This window comes from Muntiacus reevesi, chromosome 18 (genome assembly GCF_963930625.1).
Source record: "Muntiacus reevesi chromosome 18, mMunRee1.1, whole genome shotgun sequence".
Taxonomy (NCBI): Eukaryota; Metazoa; Chordata; class Mammalia; order Artiodactyla; family Cervidae; genus Muntiacus; species Muntiacus reevesi.
The window spans coordinates 13,490,262-13,516,388 of NC_089266.1; the positions used below are offsets into that span (position 1 = coordinate 13,490,262).

A 26,127-nucleotide genomic window follows, 5' to 3' on the forward strand; every position below is an offset into this window, starting at 1 on the left:
TATTCTTGTCTGGAATGTTCCACGTTCAGGAGCCTGGGTCGCAAAAAAGTGGGATACACTGAGCACGACCCCACGGCACGTTAGCCATAGTTAATCTGCACAGAAAAATGTTGTTCTTTTCCATGAAGCCGTGGTTGGAATTCCTAAAGCGTTCACTTCCACTAAAAAGATCTACTTTATTTATATTCTGCACTTGCCACGCCTACCCTTCAGTCCCTCAAGCACAAAATAGCTCAAGGTGCGGCGGATTAAGTTCCTAACAGGTAAGACGTCCCCCTCCCGCCCAGCATTTCCATTTCAGAGCAGTACATCCGGGACTCGACGGAGTGGCCTGGGAGGCGGAGCCTTCACGCAAACTCCAAGCCCCGCCTACCCGACGCCGTTCGCTGCGCCGCTAGCGATCTCTGCCCGGCAGAGGTCGCAGGCTCTGCGAACAGGTATCCCAGTTTCCGAGTGCTAGATCCAGCCGGCCTCCTAGTTCTCGCGAGAGAAAGCGCGAAGCCTGCCGGGAGGAACGCTAGGCCGTCCGTAAGTTGGGCCAAAATGGCAGACCTGGAGGAAGGGTTCACGTTGACTGCGGTACCCCTGGGTTCCGGGCCTGACGGACCCCTCGGAGTGGAGCAGAGCGACAAAACCGACCAGTTTTTAGTGACGGACAGCGGCAGGACCGTCATCCTTTATAAGGTGAGAGCGTTAGGATCGGAGTGCCTCCGCTGCCGTCTTGTTCCTTTCTGAGCTCGGAGCCCGAACCTCGGATTTCTCACAACTTCAGAAAGAGCTCGTGCAGCGGACTTATCGGAGAGCCGCCGTGCCCTCTTCGGGACGCTGAATGAGGTCTAGAACTTGACTGGGTTGTTTTCCCTGAGAGAGAGGCGTGTTGCCGAGTTGCAGGCGGCAGAGCGTTTAGGTGCACGTGGGCTAGACTCGGAAAGGAAACCTGTATTTTCGCTTCGAATCTCCCGGAGATAGCCTTGCTAAGATCCCTTTCTGGGGCCTCTGTCACCCCAGGTGCCCGCTGAAGGGTTGAACGGAGATTGGTTGATTGGGAGAAGATGTCACTGCCAGAATAATGGTTTAGCAGTGTATCCCTACACTTCTTGTCCGCTCATGAGGGAGAAAAGTTTTGTCGGTGTTTTGTTTTGGTTTTTTGCTTTGGGAGCAGCTTAGTGGGATCCTGATTCTGAGGGACACGTCGGTTGCCACCTATGGTTCATCCTGTGAATTCTGGGTTACTTTCCTTGAAGTCTACACTCTCCGCCCCCTTTTCAGCCTAGCCCAGGCAGCCCTCGACCCCCTGGGCCACAGACTGGTTGGTGGCCGGTTGAGAACCAGATTGCATTGCAGGAGGTGAGCCAGCAGGCAAAGCTTCATCTGTATTTACAACTGCGTCCGATCACTGGCATTCCTGCCTGAGCTCTGCTTCCTGTCACATCAGTGGTGGCATTAGATTGTCAAAGGAGCTTGAACTGTGCATGCCAGGGATCTGGTTGCACCCTTTTTATGAGAATCATCCCGAAACTCTCCCCCACCCCTGTCTGTGGAATAACCATCTTTCATGAAACCAGTCCCTGATGCCAAAAAGGCTGGAAAGTGCTGGCCTAGGTTGCTAAAGCACACCTAAACTTTGCTTTTAGTGGTCATGTAGAAAGTAATTGTGTTTATGTGAGCTTCTGAGCAGAGTCTTTAAGAAGCTCGCTATCTCAACATTGCTAATTTATCAGAGAAAGGCAAACCAAAGCCACTAATGAGATACCACCTCGCACCTGGCAGAATGGTTGTCATCAAAAAGAACACTAAATGTTGGCGAGGATGTGGAGAAAAAAGAACCCTTGTACCTGAGGACTGTAAATTAATGCAAACAGTATGGAGAGTTCTCATAAAACTAAAAGTTTTGATGTCATTCATTCGTTCAGTCATGTCTGTTTGTTTGCCACCCGATAGACTGCAGCACACCCAGGCTTCCCTGTCCTTCACAATCTCCTGAAGCTTGCTCAAACTCATGTCCATTGAGTCAGTGATGCCGTTCAACCACCTTGTCCTCTGTCATCCCCTTCTCCTCCTGCTTTCAATCTTTTCCAGCATCAGGGTCTTTTCTAATGAGTTGGCTCTTAGCCTCAGGTGGCCAAAGTATTGGAGTTTCACCTTCAGCATCAGTCCTTCCAATGAATATTCAGGATTGACTTCCTTCAGGATTGACTGGTTTGATCTCCTTGTCCAAGGGACTGTCAAAAGCTTTCTCCAATATCACAGTTCAAAAGCATCAATTCTTCTGCACTTAGCCGTCTTTATGGTCCAATTCTCACATCCATACGTGACTACTGGAAAAACCATAGCTTTGACCATATGAACTTTGTCAGCAGAATAATGTCTGTGCTTTTTATTATGCTGTCTAGGTTGGTCATAGCTTTTCTTCAAGGAGCAAGTGTCTTTTAATTTCATGGCTGCAGTCACTGGTTGCAGTCACCCTCTGCAGTGATTTTGAAGCCGAAGAAAATAAAATCTGTCACTGTTCCCATTGTTTCCCATTTATTTACCATGAAGTGATGGGACTGAATGCCATGATCTTCATTTTTTAATGTTGAGTTTTAAGCCAGCTTTTTCACTCTCCTTTTTCTCTTCATCAAGAGGCTCTTTAGTTCCTCTTTGCTTTCTGCCATAAGGATGGTGTCATCTGCATATCTGAGGTTATTGATATTTCTCCCAGCAATCCTAATTCCAGCTTGGCTTCATCCAGCCCAGCCTTCTTCATGATGTACTTAGCGCTAAGTTAAATAAGCAGGGTGACAAAATGTAGCCTTGACATGCTCCTTTCCCAATTTGGAACCAGTCTGCTGTTCCATGTCCAGTTCTAACTGTTGCCTCTTGACTGGCATACGGGTTTCTCAGGAGGCAGGTAAGGTGGTCTGGGTATTCCCATCTCTTGAAGAATTTTCCATTTTGTTGTGGTCCACAGTCAAAGGCTTTGGTGTAGTCAATGAAGCAGAAGTAGGTGTTTTCTGGAACTCTCTTGCTTTTTCGATGGTCCAACGGATGTTGGCAATTTGGTCTCTGGTACCTTTGTCTTTTCTAAATCCAGTTTGAATCTGGAAGTTCTCAGTTCATGTACTGTTGAAGCCTAGCTTGGAGAATTTTGAGCATTACTTTGCTAGCATGTGAAATGAGTGCAATTGTGCAGTAGTTTGAACATTTTTTGGCATTGCCCTTCTTTGGGATTGGAATGACAACCTTTTTCAATCCTGTGGCCACTGCTGTTTTTTTCCAAATTTGCTGGAAATTTCTCAAAAAAACAGTATGGAAATTCCTCAAAAAACTAAAAAATAGAATAGCTATATGACCCAGCAGTTTCACCCCTGGCTATTTATCTAAAAAAACCCCAAAACACTAATACAAAAAGATACATGCACCCCGATGTATATAGCAGCAGCATTTTTACAATTGCCAAAATAAGGAAACATCCTCAGGGTCCATAAACAGATGAATGGATAAAGAAGTGTATTTATACATAGGTTCACACACAGTGGAATAATGTTCAGTCATAAGAAATTATATTTTGCCATTTGTAGCCAAAAAACAGGCTCCTCTGTCCATAGGATTCTCCAGGCAAGAATACTAAAGTGGGTTGTGTGCCCTTCTGCTGGGAATCTTCCCAACCCAAGGATGGAACCTGTGTCTCTTACGTCTCCTACCTTGGCAGGTGGATTCTTTACCCACTAGCCCCACTTGGGAAGCCCAACATGTAGCAATGTGGATGGACTTGGGGGGCATTTTATTAAGTGAAATAAGTCAGACAGAGAAAGGCAAATACAATCTGGTAGCACTAGGTACTACAACAAACTAGTGATGATAACAAAAAGAAGCAGACACAGATACAGAGAACAAACTAGAGGTTACCACTGGGGAGAGGGAAGGGAGGAGGGGCAAAATAGGGGTGGGGGAGTAAGAGATAAAGCTATTATGTATAAAATAAACTGCAGGGATATATTGTACAACATGGGAAATATAGCCAATGTTTTGTATTTTAAAGTGTGATAAAATACACATAAAGAAATTTAATATCTTAATGACTAGAACTGTACAGTTCAGGTTATTAAGTACATGCATTCACATTGTTGTACAGTTGTCATTACTGTCGGTCTCCAGAACTCTTTTCATCTCACAACTGAAACTCTGTACCCATTAAACTCCCATTAAATTCCCAATTCCCCCAACCTCAGACAACTATCATTCTACTTTCTGTTTTAAGTGGAATCCAGATAGTATTTGTCTTCTTATTTTTAAATTTAGGATCTTTATTAAATGCTGTCATTTTAATGATTTCTTCTTTTGTTGCTATTGTAAATTTAGTTGCTTTAAAATCTGAAGCTGACTTTTTAAATATCGTATGTTCATTTCATTAGGTTTCTGATCAGAAACCCCTGGGGAGCTGGTCAGTGAAACAAGGGCAAATTATAACATGTCCAGCTGTATGCAACTTTCAAACTGGCGAGTATATTGTTGTACATGATAATAAGGTGAGTTTTCAAAACTACATATATAAACAAATCAAATATTGATTTATTAACCATTCATGTTGTATGTAAATGGATATTGAAATGCTTTTTTAAGTTGTATGTTTTAATTTAAGGTCTTGAGAATATGGAATAATGAAGATGTCAACCTGGATAAAGTATTTAAAGCTACAGTAAGTCTTTGGATCCAGCATACTTATTTAGTTTATTGGTGAGATGGAATTATTTGTAATGTGGCAGTTATTAATCTTAAAGGGTCTGTGAACATGACATGAACATTATAATCAGTTTTTCATTCTAGTTATTGTATAGTATATCTTGGTAAAATGTCTCAATTTATGAGTATGTTAGAAAGTGCTATATGTTATTTTCATATGATATTGAAGTAATTTAAATAATCAATAAATGACACATTTATAGTTATTTCCATGCACTTAAATGTTTGTGGTGTGTCCCTTGCAAGAACAAGTAAACTTGCTTGTTCCCTTTCTCGAAATAGGTGGAACAGACTCAGCAAGCTGCATGCAGTTATACATTTTAAGAGTGGCACATAATGAAATGAAAAGGCACCATGATCAACTAACTATGCCTTTTCTCCCAATGACCCTTAAGTATGTTAATTAACTTTTTCTTATAAAATGAAGATCTTAAACTATGTTAATCTCAAAAGCTCATTCTGGTTTTAAGTGTCTAATTCTCAATATAATTGGCACATTTTAGAAGTGGTTCACAATGGAGCTGATACCGTTATAATGGCATTTGTCACCTGGACCCTTGAAACTTCTAGCTAGCTACATGTGCTGCCTCTTGGCTCCAGTCTTTTTGTTTACCCTGCAGTAACATGATCCTGAATTTTACACAACTTTTTTTCTTTTTTAAATCCCACGTATGGTGTTTTTGGGCTCTCAGGTCAGTTTTTTATATAGTGCATGTATTTATGTATGGCATCTGTCTTTTTCTAACACCAAAACCACTTATACCTCTGCATTAATGATTTGGTTTGTACTTCTCTTTGCCTCCAATTTTGAGAGACCCAGCTTGTGGCCTAACCTCCAGTATTTATAATGGAAAGATAAACCAAAAATGAATACAAGTGATTACTTATGGGGGGGAGCAGGGGAGAAACTAGAGAGTATGGGAGCAAAAGTTAGACTTCTAAGTGTACTTTATGTTGTAGATTTGACTTTGGAACTGTACATAATTATTAAACAAAAGTGAATCAAAATGAGAATAAATCAGTATCTTAAAGATAAGCCTTCTCTGACTGTCCTTATTCTCTTAGGTGGCAATTACATTATAATAAAAATTTAAATGTTTTTATGTTCTTCTAGTTGTCGGCTGAGGTGTATAGAATACATTCAATACAGGGAACAGAACCCTTGGTGCTGTTCAGGGAAGGTGCAGTTCGTGGTTTAGAAGCTTTGCTTGCAGAGCCCCAGCAGAAAATTGAAACTGTTATCTCTGATGAAGAAGTGATTAAGTAAGTTCCAATACTTATAATTTTTACCAAAAGAAAATGCACTCTGGGTATTCCAGAGTCACAGCTTACAACACAGGAGGCAAGAGTTCGATCACTGGTTGGGGAACTGAGATCCCACAAACCTTGGGGCATGGCCAAAATTTTTTTTAAATAAAAAACAAACCAACAACAAAAAAAACTTGCTAAAAACCATCTGTAGAACCTTAGCCAAAATGACGTCCTCCAAAAGCCTTTGGTGTGATAGCGATTGAGGAATCTCGAGCCAAAGGAGTCTGTCCTAATGACACAACTGGTCAGTCAGTTACTTGAACATGAAGTGAGTAATCCCACAAGATTGGAATCTTCTGTCATATAGGCCTGACTGCAAGGTCAGAACCCTTTCCCTTGAAGAAATATGCAGCTTGTTGTTAGTGGAATCACGATAGTGCTTTGGAACCTCCTCTTTTCCCAATTCTGGGATAAAACTGGGAAAATGACTCACTCAAATGATAGAAGGAAATGTCCTGATTTCATATCTTTCCACTCACCATTCTTTCATCACATTTCTTGTTTAATTAACTTGCTGCCCCTCCAGGTGCACCTGATACAAACTAAATATCTAAAAGTACAAGCAAAGACTTGTACGTAGTCAGTGAACAGTGTGGATCCTGACCAGTTATATATATATATATATATATATATACATACATATATATATATTTTTTAAGTCGCTCAGTCATGTCCAGCTCTTTGTGACCCCATGGATTGTCCGTGGAATTCTCTAGGCCAGCATACTGGAGTGAGTAGCCTTTCTCTTCTCCAGGGGATCTTCCCAACCTAGGGATCGGACCCAGGTCTCCCACATTGCAGGCGGATTCTTTACCAGCTGAGCCACAAGGGAAGCCCGAGAATACTGGAGTGGGTAGCCTATCCCTTTTCCAGTAGATCTTCCCGACCCAGGAATCGAACCAGAGTCTCCTGCATTGCAAGTAGATTCTTTACCAACTGAGCTATCAGGGAATCTTAGACCTAATGAATGCCTCTGAAGTGTCAGCAACTGTATTTGGAGGAAATCTTTAGGGGAAAAGATAGAGGTGAAAGGAATTACCTGGCAGTCCAGTGGTTAGGACTCTGCTTTCACTGCTGTGGGCCTAGGTTCAATCCTTGTTGGGAAAATTAAGTTCCCACAAGGCTTGCAGCACAGCCCCCCCAGAAAAAGATACAGGTCGAGAATCTGGGTTCTAATCCCCACTTTGCAGAAGATGCTTTGCAACTTTGGTTTCGGTCTGTTACCCTCCCTTCCCACTGTCACTTAAAAACGGCAGGTGAGATGCTAATATTTTCCTGAGAACACCAGTCCTCAAAATGACCCTGAAAAAACAAGACAGGTCAAAAAAGTTTGAGAAAACATTGCATCTGGTCTCATACACCTTTAGTTCATGCTATTATCTTTAAAGCTCTGGGAGCATTGGCAACTTGTATTTAATCCAGGGATGATTAACAGAGGAATGCCTCATGGGTTCCTGTGGTAGATATTTTGAAGCACCGAATTAAGTGTATTCTGCTCTCTCTCTCTGGCTCCGGAAACTATTTAATAAAAAAGAAATCTCTTAAATTTAGATGAAGATGTGTTTCTCAACTGGTGATTTGGCATTTTATAATTTTTCTTTTTTTAGGTGGACAAAGTTTTTCATGGTATTTAGGCATCCTGTGCTAATTTTCATTACAGAAAAAGTAAGTGGTATCTTTCATTCCTGGACCATTTTGTGACATTTCAGAGTATGAGTTTTAAAACTAAAATTTGGCTTCGGTATTTCTTTCAGAAGACTTTGATATCTTTAAAATACTAAAAAGCCTGTAGTGATAATTATTTCTATGCCTGAATTAAACATTTTTATGTTATAATGTCTAAGATTTAGTTGGACAAGAGGTTTTTAAGCATTCATTAAAGTAATTACAGTGGGACAACAGCTGGTCTCAACATTTAAACATAGTTGGTAAAGATGGGAATATTTTTAAAATAAAATAACACTTTTTTTTTTTTGCAGCATGGAAACTACTTTGCTTATGTACAAAAGTTTAACTCACGTATTCTAAGCAAATACACGCTTTTACTTGGTCAAGAAGAAAAATGTATTATACAGAGTTTTAGTACATCTGTAGGTCGGAAATTCATCTCTCTAATGTCATTGAGTAAGTATTTCTTTAACCTTTTGGAGTTTATAAATAAAAGCATATTACAGGATAATATTTTTCTTGTAAAGTCACTGGATTTTAAGGTTTTCTGTTACAGTACTTGCCTTTCCGTGCTTTTTAACAAGCATTTATGCCCTCACTTTTTGCATTTTGCCATGTGTAGTCATAGACCTCTGCAAGTCAGTAGTTCTCTGCAGGTAATTTTTATGTCTTAAAATTTATCATAACCAATAAGTAATAAAACACCAGTAAAAAAGGGTAAATCACTTTCTATGGTAAGTCCAAGTTTTTTGATATATTGTAATTAATACCTATGGTTGGTCCTCCCATTTTCTCTTTTCCCACCTAAGATGCAGTGTGCCCGTCTCTGAACGGTGATCGAGACAAGAGGACGCTAACAGCAGTACTGGACTCAGCCTTCATTTACAGTTTTTGTTGTTGTTTTTATTGCTTTGGAATTTACCTTTACCTAATCCTCTAAAGTTTAATCTCAATCTCTGTATCTAGGGGGGAAATGCCTTTGCAGTAATTATCTCCCCCGCATCCTTTCTGGCTCCTTTTGAAGTTGTTCTGAGAAGGTTAGGGGAGAAAGAAAGAAAAGCAGTGTTTAGGGAGCATTTCCTGTTATCACAATTTCAGATCTTTGTCAAGTCTTTTTGTGCAGATTTTTACAGTGGCTGTTAAGAAAAAGGCTCCTATCGTTTATCATGTCTAAAGGATCGTTGGAATCTGCTTACTAACTTTGCTTCAGAGGGACAGGTTTTCTTAACGTTTGGCTTATCGGACATATTTATTGTTGAACAGAAGTTTGTGACTTATGTTTCAGGTTTTGAACATTGAAGTAAAGGAGTTTGAACCAAAGGGTCATAAAATCTTCATATAACATAGCTAGAGCCATGTGAAATCACCAACAGTTGACCTACAAAACCCAGCCAATTTTATAGGGTTTTCAGGGTGATGGAGTAATAAGAAATGTAATGTTTAGACCAGAATGCTAATTAATTTCTAATAAGAGATGTAGCCATTTACTGACTGGATTGTCTATATTCGTGGCTGTCTCCTCATATTTTAAGTTATTAAAGATACTTAAAATTTTCATTTCAGGGTATTATGCCATTTCTTTTTTTCTTTTTTTTTTTTATTATGCCATTTCTTACTGAGATTTTTAATATTTCTTCCCCCTCAACTTTAAGTTTGTAGTATAGTCTTTATAAGAAACTATAGAGTGATGCAGTTGTTACATTTGTTTATTTTTCTGGTTAAATCCTCTATCAAATTGGTAAAATCTTATAAACAACTTAGTACATTTAGCTATAATAGGTCTAGAATTATCCTTATCCAATAATGAGCATAAATACTTGTTTTCAACAGGCTCTGATGGATGTGTATATGAAACCTTGATACCAATACATCCGAGTGAACCAGAAAAAAATCAGAGGTTAGTTCAGTCACAGTTGCTCAAGTCTGTGGTGTCTGGCAGTGCTCGAAATGGTGTTGCACTCACCATCCTGGATCAAGATCACATAGCAGTCCTGGGAGCACCACTGCCAGCTTCTAAGGGTAACTGAAATCCAATCAGTTAAGAAGTCCTTTGGATTTTTTCCACCAAAGTATACCTTTTAGTCTCCTCTTTCTTTTTCATTTATTTATTACCACCCCAAATCATTCTGTTTCCCGCTGTAGCCTCTTAATTCTTGAATAGGTCTTTGACTTCATCTTACCTTGATCAATCTCTCTAAAACATTTCCTTATATCACTCACTACGTGAATAGACATTTTTCCAAAGAAGAAATGCAGATAGCCAGTATGCACATGAAAAGATGCTCAGCATAGCTATCATCAGGAAATGCAAACCAAAATCGCAGTGAGATACCACCTCAGACCTATCATCAAATAACACATGTTGGCAAGGATGTGGAGAAAAGGGAAGCCTCGTATTCTGTTTGTAAGAATGTAAATTGATGCAGCCACTGTGGAAAACCGTACAGAATTTCTCAAAAGAGCTAAAAGTAGAACAACCATATGACCCAGCAATTCCACTCCTAGGTATATATCCAAAAAAAACAAAAACTAGTTCAGAAAAAACTTGGACCCAAATGTTCATAGAAGCATTATTTACAGTTGCCAAGATATGAAAGCAACCTAAGTGTCTGTCAGCAGGTGAGTCGGTAAAGAAGTGATGTGTGTGTGTATATACACATATGCATATATACACGTACGCATATGGATATATACACACAATGAACTTCTACTCAGCCATTAATAAAAAATGTAAATTTTGCCATTCGCAGCAACGTGGATGAACTGGGAGGGCATTAATGAAATAAGTCAGACAAATACTGTATGACGTCACTTATATGTGAAATCTAAAAAGTACAACAAACTAGTGAAGATAACAAAGGAAGCAGAGTCACAGATACAGAGAACAAGCTAGTGGTTACCTGTGGGGAAAGGGGGAGTAGGCAAAATAAGATAGGGGAGTAAGAGGTACAAAGTATTATGTATAACATAGCCTACAAGAATATGTTGTACAACATGGGAATATAGCCAGTATTTTATAATAACTAAAATGGGAATCACTATATTGTATATCTGTAACTCATATAATATTGTACAGCAAATACACTTCTATAGAAAATCAATTAAAAATTAATTAAAAATTTTTTTTTCTTAGAGCAGTTTAATGTTCACAGCAAAATTGAGGGAAAGATACATAGATTCCCATATACCCACTCCCTGCACATGTTCACTTCTTACCATGAGATCTCACATCTTTGATTTTCTATCTTCATTACTCATTTTTATACTTAAGTAAGACTTTTGTGTTTAACTATAACTTTCTGCCTTCCCCCCAACCCCACTCCCCGCCCAGCATCATATACTTATACTTGGAAAACTTTGGAATTTGTGTGTCTTACCTTATAGAATGCCTCTCTGTATGGAATACAAAATTTCAAACGCTACAGACTTCAAAAGAGTTACCACAAGGGACCAGCGGACAAGTAAGTTTTTTTCACTTTGGCTTTTTTTTTTAATATAATTATTTTTGTGTTTGCTAGGTAAGGGAAGAGACCTCTGCAGATCTAAATATTTGTCAGTTTTTGATTAAAATAAGAAAAAAAATAAGAAAAATTAAATATTTTATTTTCTACCTACAAGATTATACTTAATTTGGCTATTGTTTTAACAGTTTCCTTACATTTGTCACTTTCAAAAGACTAAATTATAAGCTAATTTTAGATCAGGAGAGAACGATTACCTAGTTAATAAAACTTTTTAATCTCACTTTTGTTTGATCTTTTATCTTCGTATTTTGAACTATATCTGAGGGCTATTACTTTGCCTAATAAATTAGTCTTTTAAATTACATGTTAAACATATCATGGAATTACATAAGAGTACTTAAAAGAATTAAAGTTTAAGCTGACCAGACTAAATTATCTGAGGCAGGTCCCTATCTTTCTTGTTCTTCATTGTATCTCCAGTGCCTAACAAGTGCTCAATAAGTACTGTTTGCCCAGTGAATGGATAATCACTCAAATCAAGATAGAAGATATATGTATATCAAGATACAGGACATTGTTGATCATTGTAATTAGAGGATAAGGAGACTAGATTTCTCAGCATAGAATGCTAATTTATATTTAAACAGAATTAGCACTTCATAATTCTGCTGTTCTAACAGACTTCACTTTTTTTTCCAGACTTCACTTTTGATTTCATGTGAGCTTTTTATTCTTATACCTATCTCATTTTTATAACTTGATGATTGAGATCATGAGATAGAAATAATATTAAATTCTACTTTTTTCTTTTTAGTACGTCAAAACAGTTTGCTTATGTTATAGTAGCCTTTGTGAGTATCATATTAACATATGTGTGGTGGTGACAATATTTATTTTAAACAGTTCATTTGTTCTAAATATATGTATTAATCAGATTTTTATGAGTTGAAAGAAAATATTCTCTAAATTATGCTCTAGTCACACATGGGCAAAAATAAGAGCTTTGTAAACTACTCCAATTAATGAATTGAATGTGTGAGATTATTCTAGAAAGTTGCTTACCTTTTTTTTTTTCCATTTATTTTTATTAGTTGGAGGCTAATTACTTTACAATATTGTAGTGGTTTTTGCCATACATTGACATGAATCAGCCATCGATTTACATGTGTTCCCCATCCCGATCCCCCCTCCCAGTTACTTACCTTTGCCTTATCTTTTTCTGTCATATTAAGATTCCTTACACCACAAGTTACTGTTTTACATTATATGACTCTGTTGAATCAGATCTTAGAAAAAGCATTGCTTACATTTTTTATAACTTCTTTTGTAGCTCTGGTATTATGGGGAAAATCTGTTTATGCTACATGGAAAATTTCTAACTGTAATTCCATACAAATGTGAAGTTTCATCATTAGCAGGTGCTCTTGGAAAACTCAAACATAGTCAAGATCCAGGTAGGAACTTAAATGTTCGTTTTATTAGCTAAAGATCATTGTATACACTTCTAGTTTGATATGTAGGTTTTCACAGCTATCAGTTTGCATAATCTGTTCTTAATGTTGAAATTCGCCACTGTTCATTCAGATTTCATTGGTCTAGGAAGCTCCGTTGAGCACAGTCCACGTTGCAGGTACTGCTGCGGGGTAAAGAGCTGCACTGTGTTTAAACAGCAGTGTTCTGACTTTAGGGGAGATGGGCAAGTCCTGCAGACAAAATCACTGATGCTTTTTCCTCCCTGGTTTATCACTAGCCTCATCTGTCGGCTTAATGTTGGTGGGCACATGGCCTTTAGGATATTATGATTTACTAATCTGTTATTGGTAGAATGAAATGGATGATAAAGCCTCTCTTGAATTGTGCTGGAGTGGTTGTTTTTTCAGTGTTCTTTGATTGATTGGCTGAGTAAATAGCAATAAGTCAAAAAATTCCAGAAATTGTGTGTGTTATATTTTCTTAGGCACTCATGCTACACCTCATTTTGTAAACTGGGAAACATCACAGGGATGTGGACTTGGATCTCAGAACTCAGAGCAGTCAAAGAGAATTGTAAGTTTGGTAGTTTAAATAGAAATCTTAGTACAAATGTTAAAAAACATTTTAACATTTTTAACATAAACATTAACATTTTAAACATTTTTAACATAAAATGTTAAAAAACATTTTAATTAAATGTTAAAAAACATTTAATTCAGAAAAGGCTGAATTATTTTAATAATTTATATCTGTACTAGTTTCTTACAGCTTGCTCTTAATGATGGGGTGATTTGAAGCTTGAACCTTAACAGCACTTATTAAAAAAATGACTTGTCATCTAGTCGTGTTTTAGGCACGTGTATAAGACCCAACTGTAAAAACAGACCAGTTTGCAATTAGTAATAATACCTTCCTGAGCATAATGATTTTATTTTATTTATTAAAAAATGAAAACCTTAAACTCTTCAAGATATTTAAGTTAAAAGTTGAAATAGACCCACTTTTCACTTCAAGAAAACTAAACCCTAAAAAAGTTTGTGATTAGAGCAAAAGTGTCCCAGTCTCTTTGGATCATTTATTTTCTTCTAAATGTCTATTGGGTCTTTTGTATCATTTTTGAGATCCTAATCAATTTACTGAATTCCAGTTAAGGAGAAGAAAAGTTGAAGTGAGTGTACAGCCAGAGGTTCCAGCATCCACACAACTCTTAGCAACCATACAGGTAAATTTTAAAATATTAGAAATACGGAAAATCAATTCATGGTTAAAAGAAATGCCAGGTACTTTTTATCTGTCTTCCCTTGTGATCATCTTTAGAGCTGTGGCTAACATTTGTCTGGTATGTTGAAGTTGTCAGAGTGATATGTTGACTCGCACCAAGCATTTTGTGAGTTTAATGTGATGGTGGTGGCCTCGTATCTCATTCAATTTTGCATTGAATGTTTGTAATTTAGTTTCTTAGAAGTTTTGATTTCTAAATCCTTGTGGTTTTTATTTTTTTCTTTGCATTTTGTCTTTGTGCAGTAAATTGTCATATCAACTCCAGTTTCACAAGAATGCATGAATGCTGTTAGTGATTTAAGAAAATGTTGAGCTAGGAACTTTCAAGCACAGAGTGACATTTTTTAATTGGTACCATACTAAACTGTTTACTTCTGCCCTTCCAGAAAGATTCAGAAAAACATATCGAAGTAGAACTACGTAAATTTTTGGCTACTAAGCGGACCCCTGACTTTCATACCATTATTGGGGATGTAGTAACAGGACTTCTGGGAAGATATAAAGCAGAGCCATCATTTTATCCCCGCAACTGTCTGATGCAGCTTGTCCAAATGCACATGCTTTCTTACAGGTAAATATTTCTGTGGTTTTTACAGTTCTGATTTTCATACTCTGAAAAAGCCTTGTAAATTCTTTGCAGTTGAGAGTTTCTTAATATGTAAAAGTAATTCATGTTTTTGTTCTTAGCCTGTGCCCTGGATTGATGGAGGTTGCCTTAGAAAAGACTGACGTGCAGATCCTACAACTCTGCCTACAGCAGTTGCCTGACATCCCTGAGTCAGTCACCTGCGCTTGCTTAAAAGTTTTCTTGAGGTAAGTTAGAAGCTGATGGTCCTTTTCTTTCACTGCCCCCTTTTTTTTTCAGCCTCACCACATGGCATGCGGAATCTTAGTTCACCAACCAGGGATGGAATCTGTGCCCCCTACAGTGGAAGCATGGCATCCTAACCACTGGGTCCCTACAGAATTCCCTTTCACCGCTTTTCTAATCTATTGTAATTTTTTACTTCTAAAACTTTGAAAATGAAAATTTTGCCAGTAAATTCAAGTATTGGTAAGAATTATTTCCTGCTTTCAATTAACATGATAGCATTGGTGATGACACTCTTCAAGACACAGATATCAACATGGAGTCAGTTTCTGACTATATGGATCCTGTACAAGATGGGGAAATGGAAGAACAAACTGCATTTCTTCAAAATGGCTTCAATCCTGAGGAAGATAACTGTGACAACTGTGCTGAAAAGTTGAAGGAGAAACCTCAGGCCACAGCAGACGAGAGCACTTCGTGCCCCATTACTCCGAAAAGAGCAGCCCTATTGTATCCTTTGAAAGTTTCCCTTATCGCTTTCCCAGGAAGGTAATCAATACCAAGCAAAAACTAAGGGGTAGTTAGATAATTTAAGGTGGGTTTTTTTTTCTTTCTTTTTTTTCTTTTTTTTTTCCAGATTGTGCTTGAAAATGGATTCCATTCAATGTTGTGTTTAAACAACTTACTTAAACCTTCTAATTTAAGGAGCTTTGTCAGTTCTAAAAATTAGCGTTCTCAATCAGTACCAGTTATTTATAATAGCGAAGCATACGAGATGATCTCTAGTGATGAGAATGTTCAGTGATAGAGCTCTTCTAGAAAAGTAGAACTTTTGTGTCCATTTAGAAAAAAATGTCACTGGGGAAGAGAGTTACTCGTAATTTCAGTTGAAAAGCCTTTATTTGTTGAAGTAAGATTTCCTTCATTCCTAAGTAGAAATGCAGTTCTTCACTCGGCATACAGTGAGGCGCTTCTTCTGCCCCATTTGAAGGACCTCCCAGGACAGCACAGCACTGTGAGTGTTCTTCCAGGTCTGCAGGGTTTTGTTTCTGTTTTAAATGTTGCTGCTTAACACTGCCCAGCTTTTAGAGCATTCAAAAGGTTGTAGAGTTCTTTCATCTGAGTAAGAGTTTTCCAGCCCTCAAGGTGAAAAATTGTGCCTAGGAGACTAAAGTGATCTGGGGGAGGCAGAGTTTGACATGATCCTGGTGCCAAACTGGAAGTCCAGGTTCATCCATCTAAGTTACAGTTGAGTAGAAACTTAAAGGACTTCCCTAGTGGCCCAGGTAGTAAAGAATACGCCTGGAATATGGAAGACCTGGGTTCGATCCCAGGGTTGGAAAGATCCCCTGGAGAAGGGAATGGCAACCCACTCCAGTATTCTTGCCTGCAGAATCCCCGTGGACAGAGCAGCCTGGCGGGCTACAGTCTGTGGGGTTGCAAAGAGTTGCACATGACTGAGCGACTAAGCAAGCACAGAAGCTGAAAAGAATTGCCCAGAGGAGTGTCTCTTCTCTCCTCATTATTTGCAAACAGAATAAGCTCTTCACCCACTTCTCCCAAACGAAATGAACTCCTCTTTGATGGCAGAAAGTGCATTCAATTTGTTTTTTGTGTGTCCTTGATGTCTATAGCATATTTGTTTGATGTACAGTTAATTTCAGTAGCCTCTTTAAATTCTTTCCAATCTGTTAGCTTTTTATAGAGAAAAATTTTCTATGAAAGTGATTGTCCTTTTTTCCGTCCGCCCAGCTGTTTCTCCAGTATTTGTATTTCCTTTATATGAAGTGTAATGAAAATGCTACAATGACTCTTCCTGGAACACACCCTCCAACGTTGAACCAGGTGAGATAATCTTTTTACTTTCATCTGATGCTGGGAAGAATGATAGATCTTTAGAACTTAAATTTCTGATTCTTTATTGTGACCCTTTCAAGCATTTCCTCACCTTCATTGGGAGAGGGTGATAATAAGTGTCCTCTGAATAATCTACTGGTCCCTCTTAAAGATAAGTAATACTCAGAGTTGCTTTTAATCTAGAAATTTTCTGTCTTTACACTAACTTATCTTTCTTGTATCTTTCTGACATAAATTAGATCCTAAGGTGCAAACTGTTTTGCGGTTTGGGTTTTTCATTCAGTACTACACTTTGTGCATTTTCTGGATCAAGCTATATATACCTGCACACCATTTGACTTTATAGAAAACGTTAATTTGTTAGTCCCCTGTTGATCAGCGTTTAAATTGTTAACAGTTTTTTGCTGTTATAAATGAACCTTCAGTGAGCATCTTTATAGAGATATTTTTATATATTATGAGAGAACACCTATTGGGTTGATTCTCACTAGTGAAATTACTGGCTAAGGGGTACATGCATTTTTAGTTTTGAACATGCCAGGCTCCCTTTCCAAAGTGTTGTGACAAGAGGTACTATGGCCATGAAGGTCCGAGACCTTTCTCTTTGTCAATCAGTAGGTAACAGATGGGTGTTTTAATTTGCATTTCTTTGGTAATGAGAAAGATAAACCATCAGTTCTTGCCCATTTACACTCCTTTTTGTGTACTGCCTAATCAGATTTTTTGTCCGTTTTTCCATTGCATTTTATGTCTTTTTCATTTTTTTTTTTTTTTTTTACAGTAAATAAACTTTATTTTTCTGTTCTGAGATGACATTGCCAACAGTCACAGATTTGCATACGATAGTTACGTATTGGCTATTTACAATTTACAGTAGTATTTTTTCCTCTGAAAAATATAAGTACAAAAGCTAAGTAAACAATGAGGTACTGCCATTTGGATTTATCATATGTCAGAGCTTAAAGAACTAGTCTTTAGCAAATATTCAACAAATCAATCTGGATAAAATAGTCAATTAAATGCTCTAATTTATCAGAAAAAATCCACTAAATTTCACCTCAAAATGTATTGCACAAGTCTTTAAAAAAAAAATCACCCTAAAAATAAATAGGAAAGTCAAGCAGTTCTTTAAAAAGAGGGACAAAAAGAATGGAAGAAAGGAACATGAAGTGAGCCCATAAATCAGGTTAAGTTATTCAAAATATCTTTTAAACAACACAAAACTCTTCCCAACAACAACAAAAAATTGATAACCCCCAAAACTATCATTGTTTCTCCACTGATATAGTAATCTATTTTAAAGGCAGTCTGCAATCTTTCTGTGGGTCAATGTCAGATTTTTCTTGGTCTTCTGGCTACATGAGGGGCCCTGAATACAGCGTCATACTAACAACAGCAAACGTGCACAGTTTTCCAGGTCTGTCCAGCACCTCTCTTCCCCATGTCTTTTTCATTTTAACTTGTAAATTATTGATTGTATATTGAGATATTCATCTATTTCTGTCAAAGTGTTACAAATACTTTTTTCCTATCACTGTCTTTTTATTTTCTTTAATGTAATTTCTACCATGGATGAGTTTTTAATTTTCATACTGTTAAAATTGTGGAGCTTTTCCTTTGTGGCTTCTTTCTGGCTGTGTCATGCTTAAGGCCCTTCCCACTCTGAGTATAAAAATAGCCACCGTGTGTTTTTCCGTAATACATTTATTTTCTTTTTCTGTGTCTAACTCTTTGATACATATAAAATTTATTGTGATGTAGAGGGTATATAGGGATCTGCTTTCCCCCCTCCCGCAAATGGATTTCCTTAATGCTTTTTCATGAGTGATATTTTCATGTTAACAACACCGCTTGAAGATGTAGCCTACATAGGATACTTAAGTAAGTGTAAAGTAATTTTATTTTAGTTCTTGGCCATTCATCTATAATACATGACCACCCTATTTTTGCATCATAATGTATGTAGTATATTTCAGAATAGATGAGTGGGCTCTTTTTTTATAGCTGCCAGTAGTTAATCAAAAAAATTTTTTAAATAAAATATGCTCACTCTCCCTTGGATTAAATATCACTGTGGCTTTCTTTTTACTGACTTATCTGATGGAAAAGACACAATTATGCTTATAAAATGGTAAATATGAAAGCATAAAAGAGCCTTTTTAGATTGCTTAGAAATTCCTTCATCTCTAAACTAAAATGTTCAGACTTTTGTAAAGAAAGCTTATTTTTCTTATAACTGCTTGATATAATCATAGACTTTGTAAAATCTTAACTTTCCTTTTCACTGTTTATCTTCAGATTATGGATTGGATATGTCTACTTCTGGATGCTAATTTTACTGTTGTGGTAATGATACCAGAAGCAAAAAGGCTACTGTTAAGTCTTTACAAATTTGTGAAATCCCAGGTATGTAATTATTTTATATATACTGAATTCTGTTTGTAACCAAGAAGCATTATTATTAAAGGTTTTCTTGGAATAGCTCTAAGTAATTGTGGAGGATTTATTTATATGTACAAGTTATGGCAAAAATTTATTTTGGAATTTTTTTCTTTAGATAAGCATTTGTTCCGAGCTCAACAAGATTGAAGTAAGTTTTCGTGAGCTACAGAAATTAAATCAAGAAAAGAATAATAGAGAATTATACTCAATTGAAGTGCTGGAACTCTTCTGATATTACTAGTTTTTCTCCATAGACATTTTATGAAGCTCTTTTTTGTGGATTCTTCCTACTCAGCCAGGCAAGAGATGTGTTTTTTTTTACTCTCTTCGATGACAGGACAAATACATGTGAAAGTACCTAGACCATCACTTACTGGTGCTCCTAGGTGGGACTGCAGGTTTCACATGAACTTCTTCTAGACTATGGACGTTGGTGGGATGAGATTCTGAAACTTTTTAAAATACGGAACTGAGCTGCTTTTAAGTAAATTTATTTGTGTATTGATAAAAGTTTAATTTCTTACCACCTGTTTGAATAGTTCTTTTAATAAAAAAAAAATCACCATTGGAGAAACGGTAATTCGAGGAAAAGTATAGTTTTCTCAGAGTCAGAAGCTGTCTCGCCTCATCTGCATTCATGAAGGAGAGAAGGTAGTTCCGTGGGCCGGCTGGGGAGGCGCCTTGTACACACACGCACTTACCTCCTGCCACCTTCTCCGGTTCTTTACCTGGTTGTACCACCTTGCATATCTAGGACTTGAACATTATCCCTCAGATGACCTCTGTGATGAGATGCTGATTTTGGTTGTATTGAATATTTTGGACTTCCCTGGTGATGCAGTGCAGGGGACGTGGGTTTGATCCCTGGTGCAGGAAGAGCCCACACGCCACAGAGCAGCTAAGCTGACGGACCAGAGCTGCTGAGCCCACGGTCTCGAGCCTGTGAGCCACAGCCTCTGAGCCCTCGGGCCGCAGCTGCTGGAGCCCACGCACCCTGGAGCCCACACTCCACAGCTAGAGAAAGCCTGTGCGCAGCAGCGAAGACCTGACACAACCAAGAGAAAATCAGTTAATTAAATATTTGTATTGAATATTTCTAGGTAGTAAAAATAGTCTCTTCTGAAAAAATTTTATAGTTTGGTTGACCGTAGAATTTCCTGTTTTAACTCATTGAGTTTAGGACAAACAAAAGGTTTTATATAGAAGAAATAGAAACTTTTGTTCCTTAAAAATATGTTCAAATTTATTTTTCTTAAATGTGAATCACTTTTTCAGGTGATGGACTACGTTTCCCAAAAACATTTCTGAGCTATGAAAGTCTCTTATTATTGAGTAAATCATTTTAAAACCTGTTTTAACCTGAAGAGTTGCAATATATGTGTGTTTTTTTTAATACCTGTAAGTTCTAATGCATAAATATAAGTTCAGGTGTGATTCTTGACCTCGTATTTCCAGAATCCTGATGGCTTAACTTAATTTTCATTAGAGAAGGGCTTCGTTTTAGGTCAGGCACTCTGGATAAAGTTTAGTTACAACTACTGCAGTTGAACAAACAGGGTCTCCCTAGTCTTTTTTTTTTTTTAAGTCTGGTTGATTTACAATGTTGTGTTAATTCCTTAGTCATTCTTAATTTCTGTTTGAATCCTGAGGGAAAAGAGGTACCAAAAATAACAGCATATATTAATAGTTATGCTCACTTAACATAGTGGGACCTTTTGCTTAGACAATTTAAGTGATACAGAACTTCTCAGCAGAAATGAAAAATCCAAGTCTCCACGATGTTCATCCTCTTTTTTATGAACCATTTAAGAATTACAGACATCCAGGCATAAAATTGTGGGTTCCTAAACTTTACTTGACTTGACTCATTGGAAAAGACCCTGATGCTGGGAGGGATTGGGGGCAGAAGGAGAAGGGGACGACAGAGAATGAGATGGCTGGATGGCATCACTGACTCGATGGACATGAGTTCAAGTAATCTCCGGGAGTTGGTGATAGACAGGGAGGCCTGGTGTGCTGCGATTCATGGGGTCTCAGAGAGTCAGACACGACTGAGCGACTGAACTGAAACTTGAGTTACTGATTCATGTTGATGTTTGGCAGAAACCAACACAATCTGTAAAGCAATTATCCTTCAATTAGAAAATAAATAAATTTTTAAAAATAACAAAAAAAGAAAACTTTGAGCTTTAGAGTAGCACATCCTTTATGATTTAGAGATCATTTTATGGTAGGGTAAGATTATTCAGGATATTCAGCTTTTAGATTCTGAGTTATTTATGATTTAACTTATAAGAACCCATAGCAGATTAATCTCAGGTTAATTGAGAATTCTTTCAGTCAGAGAAAGCAACTGAAATTCATAGGTGATATACTCTTCATGTCTCCTGAGTTAATTGTATTTGGAAGACAGGTTCTGCAGTGAAACATTACGTGTCTGGTTAGGGTTCAGACAGTAGAGGCCTTTGAGTGAGAGAGAGATTTCCTCTGCCCTCATTTGTGTCTGTTTGGAAGGGGCTTCTGTATAGGATCCTTATAAAGCCTTTACTATAAATTATTTGGGTTGTTGATATTATAGAAGCAAATAACCAATTTTAAAAATAAGTAGAACATTTTTAATGGTTAATGGCTTTTAAATACTATTTGCAAATTATCTTTAGGTTGACTAGTCTTAAGACTAAGTTTAGAAATTAAGGATTTTATATAAAGAGTTTTTTTTTTTTAATTGAGGTATAATTGACAGGAGACTCTTACAGGCTGAGTTCTTCAAGGTAGGGACTGTGTCTTACCCTTTATGCACCTAAGCAGAGGACCACTGGCACATAATCAGTGTACACTAATGGTTATTGAATAAAATTACTGAATAATAGGTTTTATCTGTCCAACTGTAGTTCTGAGGGTTTGCAATATTTCCTTTTTCTGGCAAGTAAATTCTCTATGTTCAGATATAGGCAGTGTATCTTCTTCCCCTAGACTTTGAGTTGGTTTTTTTTTTTTTTAGACTTTGAGTTTTTAAAACTAAACTTTGCCTCAGATTTGTTTCTGATTATATATACTATGTCTGTATAATTGTTTCCTACCACGCTGGGCAGCTTATGGAATCTTAGTTCTCTGACCAGGGATTGAACCCCAGCCCCAGCCATGAAAGCACTGAGTCCTAACCACTGTCCTGCCAGTGAATTCCCAAGAATTATTCTTTAAACTTAAGTTCTCCATCTAGGAAATAGCTTCCTGCTGTAACTTAATAGTTTTTGAGGGGAATGTGAGCTAAAGGTTATCATTACTACTTAAAAGTACATGTTTGTTTTCTTTTTTGCCTCTTTAGCCATCTTTGTAAGTATCAGGTGACTGTATAAACTGTAGTGGAGTCCATTCTGGATCATGTAGAATTTTAAAACAAAGATGGGCTTTTTTGCCCCACCTCTTCTAAACAATTTAATCCTAAAATAATTGCAAGAAAAAACAATGAGTACTCCTGTATCCTTAGCCTGAATTTGCCTGTTGGTAACATTTTGCCATGTTATTAATAGTTTTATACTATATATTTTTTCCGTTTTTCCTCAATCATTTGAGGGTTATTTCTGAATAGATAAATCTCATAATTTAGTTTAATCCAATAAATACTTAAGCTTAATCCTGTAAAACAAGAGCATTAATTTTATATAACCACAATGCTGTTACTAAATTCAAGAAGTTAATGGTAATACAGTACTGTTTAGAATGATTACAGTCCTCCTCCAGATTTCCACAATGGTCCCAGTAATGTCTTTTGTAATTGGACTTTTCTCCTTCCTAAAATCCACTCAAGAGTCATGCATTGCATCTGATTTCCATGTTTCTTTAATCTCCTTTAATCTAGAACAGTTCCTAGATAATTGCATTTCTGAAGAATCTAGGCCAGTTATTTTGTAGAATGTCTCTCAATTTGTCTTGGTTCCACATGATTAGTTTCAGATTAGACTTTCTGACCAGAATGCTACAGAGAAGGCTTCAGGAGGCACTAATGTGGGTTATCCTGTCACTGGTGATGCTAAATTGGACCACTTAGTCAAGGTAGGGTTTTCCAGCTTGTCTCACTCTTGTAACCTAAGAATTTAATCCTGTTCTGGAATATTACTCTTCCCCAAAATGGTTTTAAGTCTGGGTGATTTTTGCCGGAATTGATTATTATTTTGGTGGTGGTTATGGTTGCAAATGTAAAAATTGTTTTGGCGTCAATCTGAAGTGGAATGCTGTGTGCCTTGTAACCACCATTCTTTTCTCTTCAGTCTGCTTTCTAAATCTGTAGATGGATGAGCAGATACAAATGGATGGAAATATTCCACAAATTCGAATAGTTATAATCACATGAGTATACAGTGTGTATTCTACTTTTTTCACTTAATATTTTCATAAAAACATGTTTTTACATAGGTAACGTGTTTTGATTCATGAAAGTTTCAGACTCAGAAATCTAGAGCTGAGAAGCCTTACCAGTAAATTTAGTCATAAACATTAAGTGTCTTAGCCAGTTCCCACATCTTTATTTTAGCAAAGCTGAAATGTGATTTTAGATTATACTCTTCCACTTCTTTTAATCATCATTAGTATAATTTGGAATGCGTTTTAAAACACATACCCACATCAGTGGAATTTTTGGAATTGCTTTCATTTGCTACTGACAAATTTCTTAAGGAAAAAAACTACTCAAAATTCTGAACAACTTTTTTGAAGAGACTGGCATTATTTAAAAGAACCTCCCCAGAGCTTTTTCATCCCTAAGAAAGCAGTGTAGTAACTGTCTCATTAGGTTCTTTTAGTTTCAGGTCACATACTATAACACAGCCAATAATTAAAATTGTGATTTTTGTGTATTAGATGTTTAGTGTATATATAATATTAATGCATTTCAAATCCCAGTTGCTGTGACATTCTATGCTCAGTTTTAGAATATGTTTTTTATTTGTATTTTAACTTAGTAAAACATACATTTGTATACTTACCATTGAAATTTATGATAGATAACATAAAAGCTACTATATATTTGATTATATAGCACTTACTGTGTGCCACCCATTGTTCTAAATGCTTTAGAAATATTAATTGATTTAATAGTCCTAAGCCTGCTTATCAGTCCCATGAAGTAGGATTTACTGTTAGGGAAATTGAGGCACAGACCAGTAAAGTTCCATTAGCCTAAGGATGAAAAGAGTGATTTGAGTCAGAGAAAAAGATGTAGTGGTATTTATACAGGAAAAGTTAGAGAACTTGGACAACTTGTTAAGTGGAAAACCAAAAACAATACTGCCCTGGAGGGAGAGAAGGGAGTCTATGAGAGGTGTACGTTGTTCCAAAAAGAAATTTTTCAAGTATTTTCCCTCTCTAATTTTGCACTTACCAAGCAAATGACATTGATTTGCTTTCCTAGAAACAACTTGGTATGAGAAGTGATGAGTTTCCTAGAATCCTCATAAATTAACATATTGAAATTCCTCTCTAAAGCTGTAATTTCATGTTAACCTAATTATCCTTGGCTACTTTTCATTTCTGGATGAACTTGTTTAATTTGGGTTGTCAGCACCAAATTTGTTATGCCTTGTTACGATATATTCAGACCGCAGAGCTTACAATATTTATTTCTTCTGGTTCATTTGGATATTTCATTGCCTTATTGTTAAATGTCTTATGTTTTACGTTGTACATCAGTTAAGTTTGATGCTTTATTTTACTTTAAAATGAACTTGGATCCCAAGTACTTCAAGTACATACTTGATGAGAAGACACTCAGTCATGTCTGCTCCTTTGCGACCCCATGGTCTGTAGCCTCTGTCCATAGAATTCTCTAGGCAAGAATACTGGAGTGGGTTGCCATTCCCTTCTCCAGCGGATCTTCCTGACTCAGGGATTGAAACCAGGTCTCCTGCACTGCAAGCAGATTCTTTCCTGTCTGAGCCACCAGGTTAGCCCATAATTGACAAAAAAGCCTTTTGGATTTGCACAGACCACATGCACTATCCCTGTTTCATTACTAGGTTGGACAGCAGCATGTAATAGGCAATAGTTTACACACCACAAATGAAATTTGTACCATTTTCCTCAGTGTGAGGGCTTCCCTAATAGCTCAGTTGGTAAAGAATCTGCCTGCAATGCAGGCAGATTGGAAGATGCGCTGGAGAAGGGACAGGCTACCCACCCCAGTATTCTTGGGTTTCCTCTGTGACTCAGCTGGTAAAGAATGCGCCTGCAATGTGGGAGACCTGGATTCGATCCCTGGGTTGCAAATATCCCCTGGAGAAGAGAAAGGCTACTCACTCCAATATTCTGGCCTTGAGAATTCCATGAACTTGTATAGTCCATGGGGTCGCAAAGAGTCAGACACGACTAAGCAACTTTCACTTCATCAGTTTGATTTGTGCATGATTCTCTTGAAATCAAGCAGCTTAAGATTTCTGTAATTTTGGTGTAAAGTTTTTTGATTTATTTATACATTGCCTCTCAAAGAGAAATGAACAAGCAAGTATAATAGAAGTACAAAATTATGCCCAGGAAAGGTGTATAAAAATATGACAACTGGAAAAGTCAAGAAATTTTTAATTTAAGCTGACAAAAACTACCTGATTATAAGTTTTAAACTTTTGTTTTGTAAGTTCCTCATCTTTTTCTTTCTTTCTTTGTATTGTAGAGAATTTCACACATACAAAATGAGATCAAACAGTATAATTGAGTCCCATCGTATATCACCCAGCTTCAACAATTTATCAGTATTTTCCCAATCTTGTTTATCTGTGCCTCTAGTTACTTCCCCTTCTCATCCCATACTTTCATCTCTGACTATTTCAGTTATTTTTTTATTTTATAAATTTTTTTAATCAGGAAAGTGATGTTTACATATTTGTGATTGATAAGTCTCATGACTTTCAATCTGTAGATTTTCTTACTATCTCTTGTTTTTTTCTTTCTTGTGAAATTAGGTCATTTGTCCTATAGAATTTCCTGTCTGGCTTGTGTTGGTTATTTCCTCGTAGTATCACTTTTCACATTTTCTTCTGAATTCATATTTCCTCCAAATTGGTATTTGGATATAGAAACTTTATGAGACTCTGGTTCCTTTGAATT

General features: G+C 37.0%; 1 protein-coding gene across 1 annotated transcript; it reads left to right on the plus strand.

The window, feature by feature from the left end:
* The first annotated feature begins 500 nt into the window (after nucleotides 1-500).
* On the plus strand, nucleotides 501-20,402 carry NOL11 (nucleolar protein 11). Its single transcript, XM_065909754.1, has 18 exons — nucleotides 501-684; nucleotides 4,398-4,511; nucleotides 4,625-4,681; nucleotides 5,840-5,988; nucleotides 7,644-7,701; nucleotides 8,016-8,160; nucleotides 9,535-9,723; nucleotides 11,089-11,165; nucleotides 12,499-12,622; nucleotides 13,126-13,214; nucleotides 13,789-13,863; nucleotides 14,309-14,493; nucleotides 14,610-14,735; nucleotides 15,013-15,243; nucleotides 15,670-15,748; nucleotides 16,486-16,578; nucleotides 18,889-18,996; nucleotides 19,148-20,402. The coding sequence occupies exons 1-18, from the start codon at nucleotides 544-546 to the stop codon at nucleotides 19,262-19,264; spliced, it is 2,157 nt and encodes a 718-aa protein (XP_065765826.1). The 5' UTR covers nucleotides 501-543; the 3' UTR covers nucleotides 19,265-20,402.
* Nucleotides 20,403-26,127: the final 5,725 nt, after the last annotated feature.

Coding starts and splice junctions, on each gene's coding strand:
- NOL11 (XM_065909754.1), top strand. CDS start 544: ATGGCAGACCTGGAGGAAGGGTTCACGTTGACTGCGGTACCCCTGGGT. Junction 7,702..8,015: donor TAATTTTCATTACAGAAAAA/GTAAGTGGTATC, acceptor TTTTTTTTGCAG/CATGGAAACTACTTTGCTTA. Junction 15,749..16,485: donor TCCCAGGACAGCACAGCACT/GTGAGTGTTCTT, acceptor CCGTCCGCCCAG/CTGTTTCTCCAGTATTTGTA.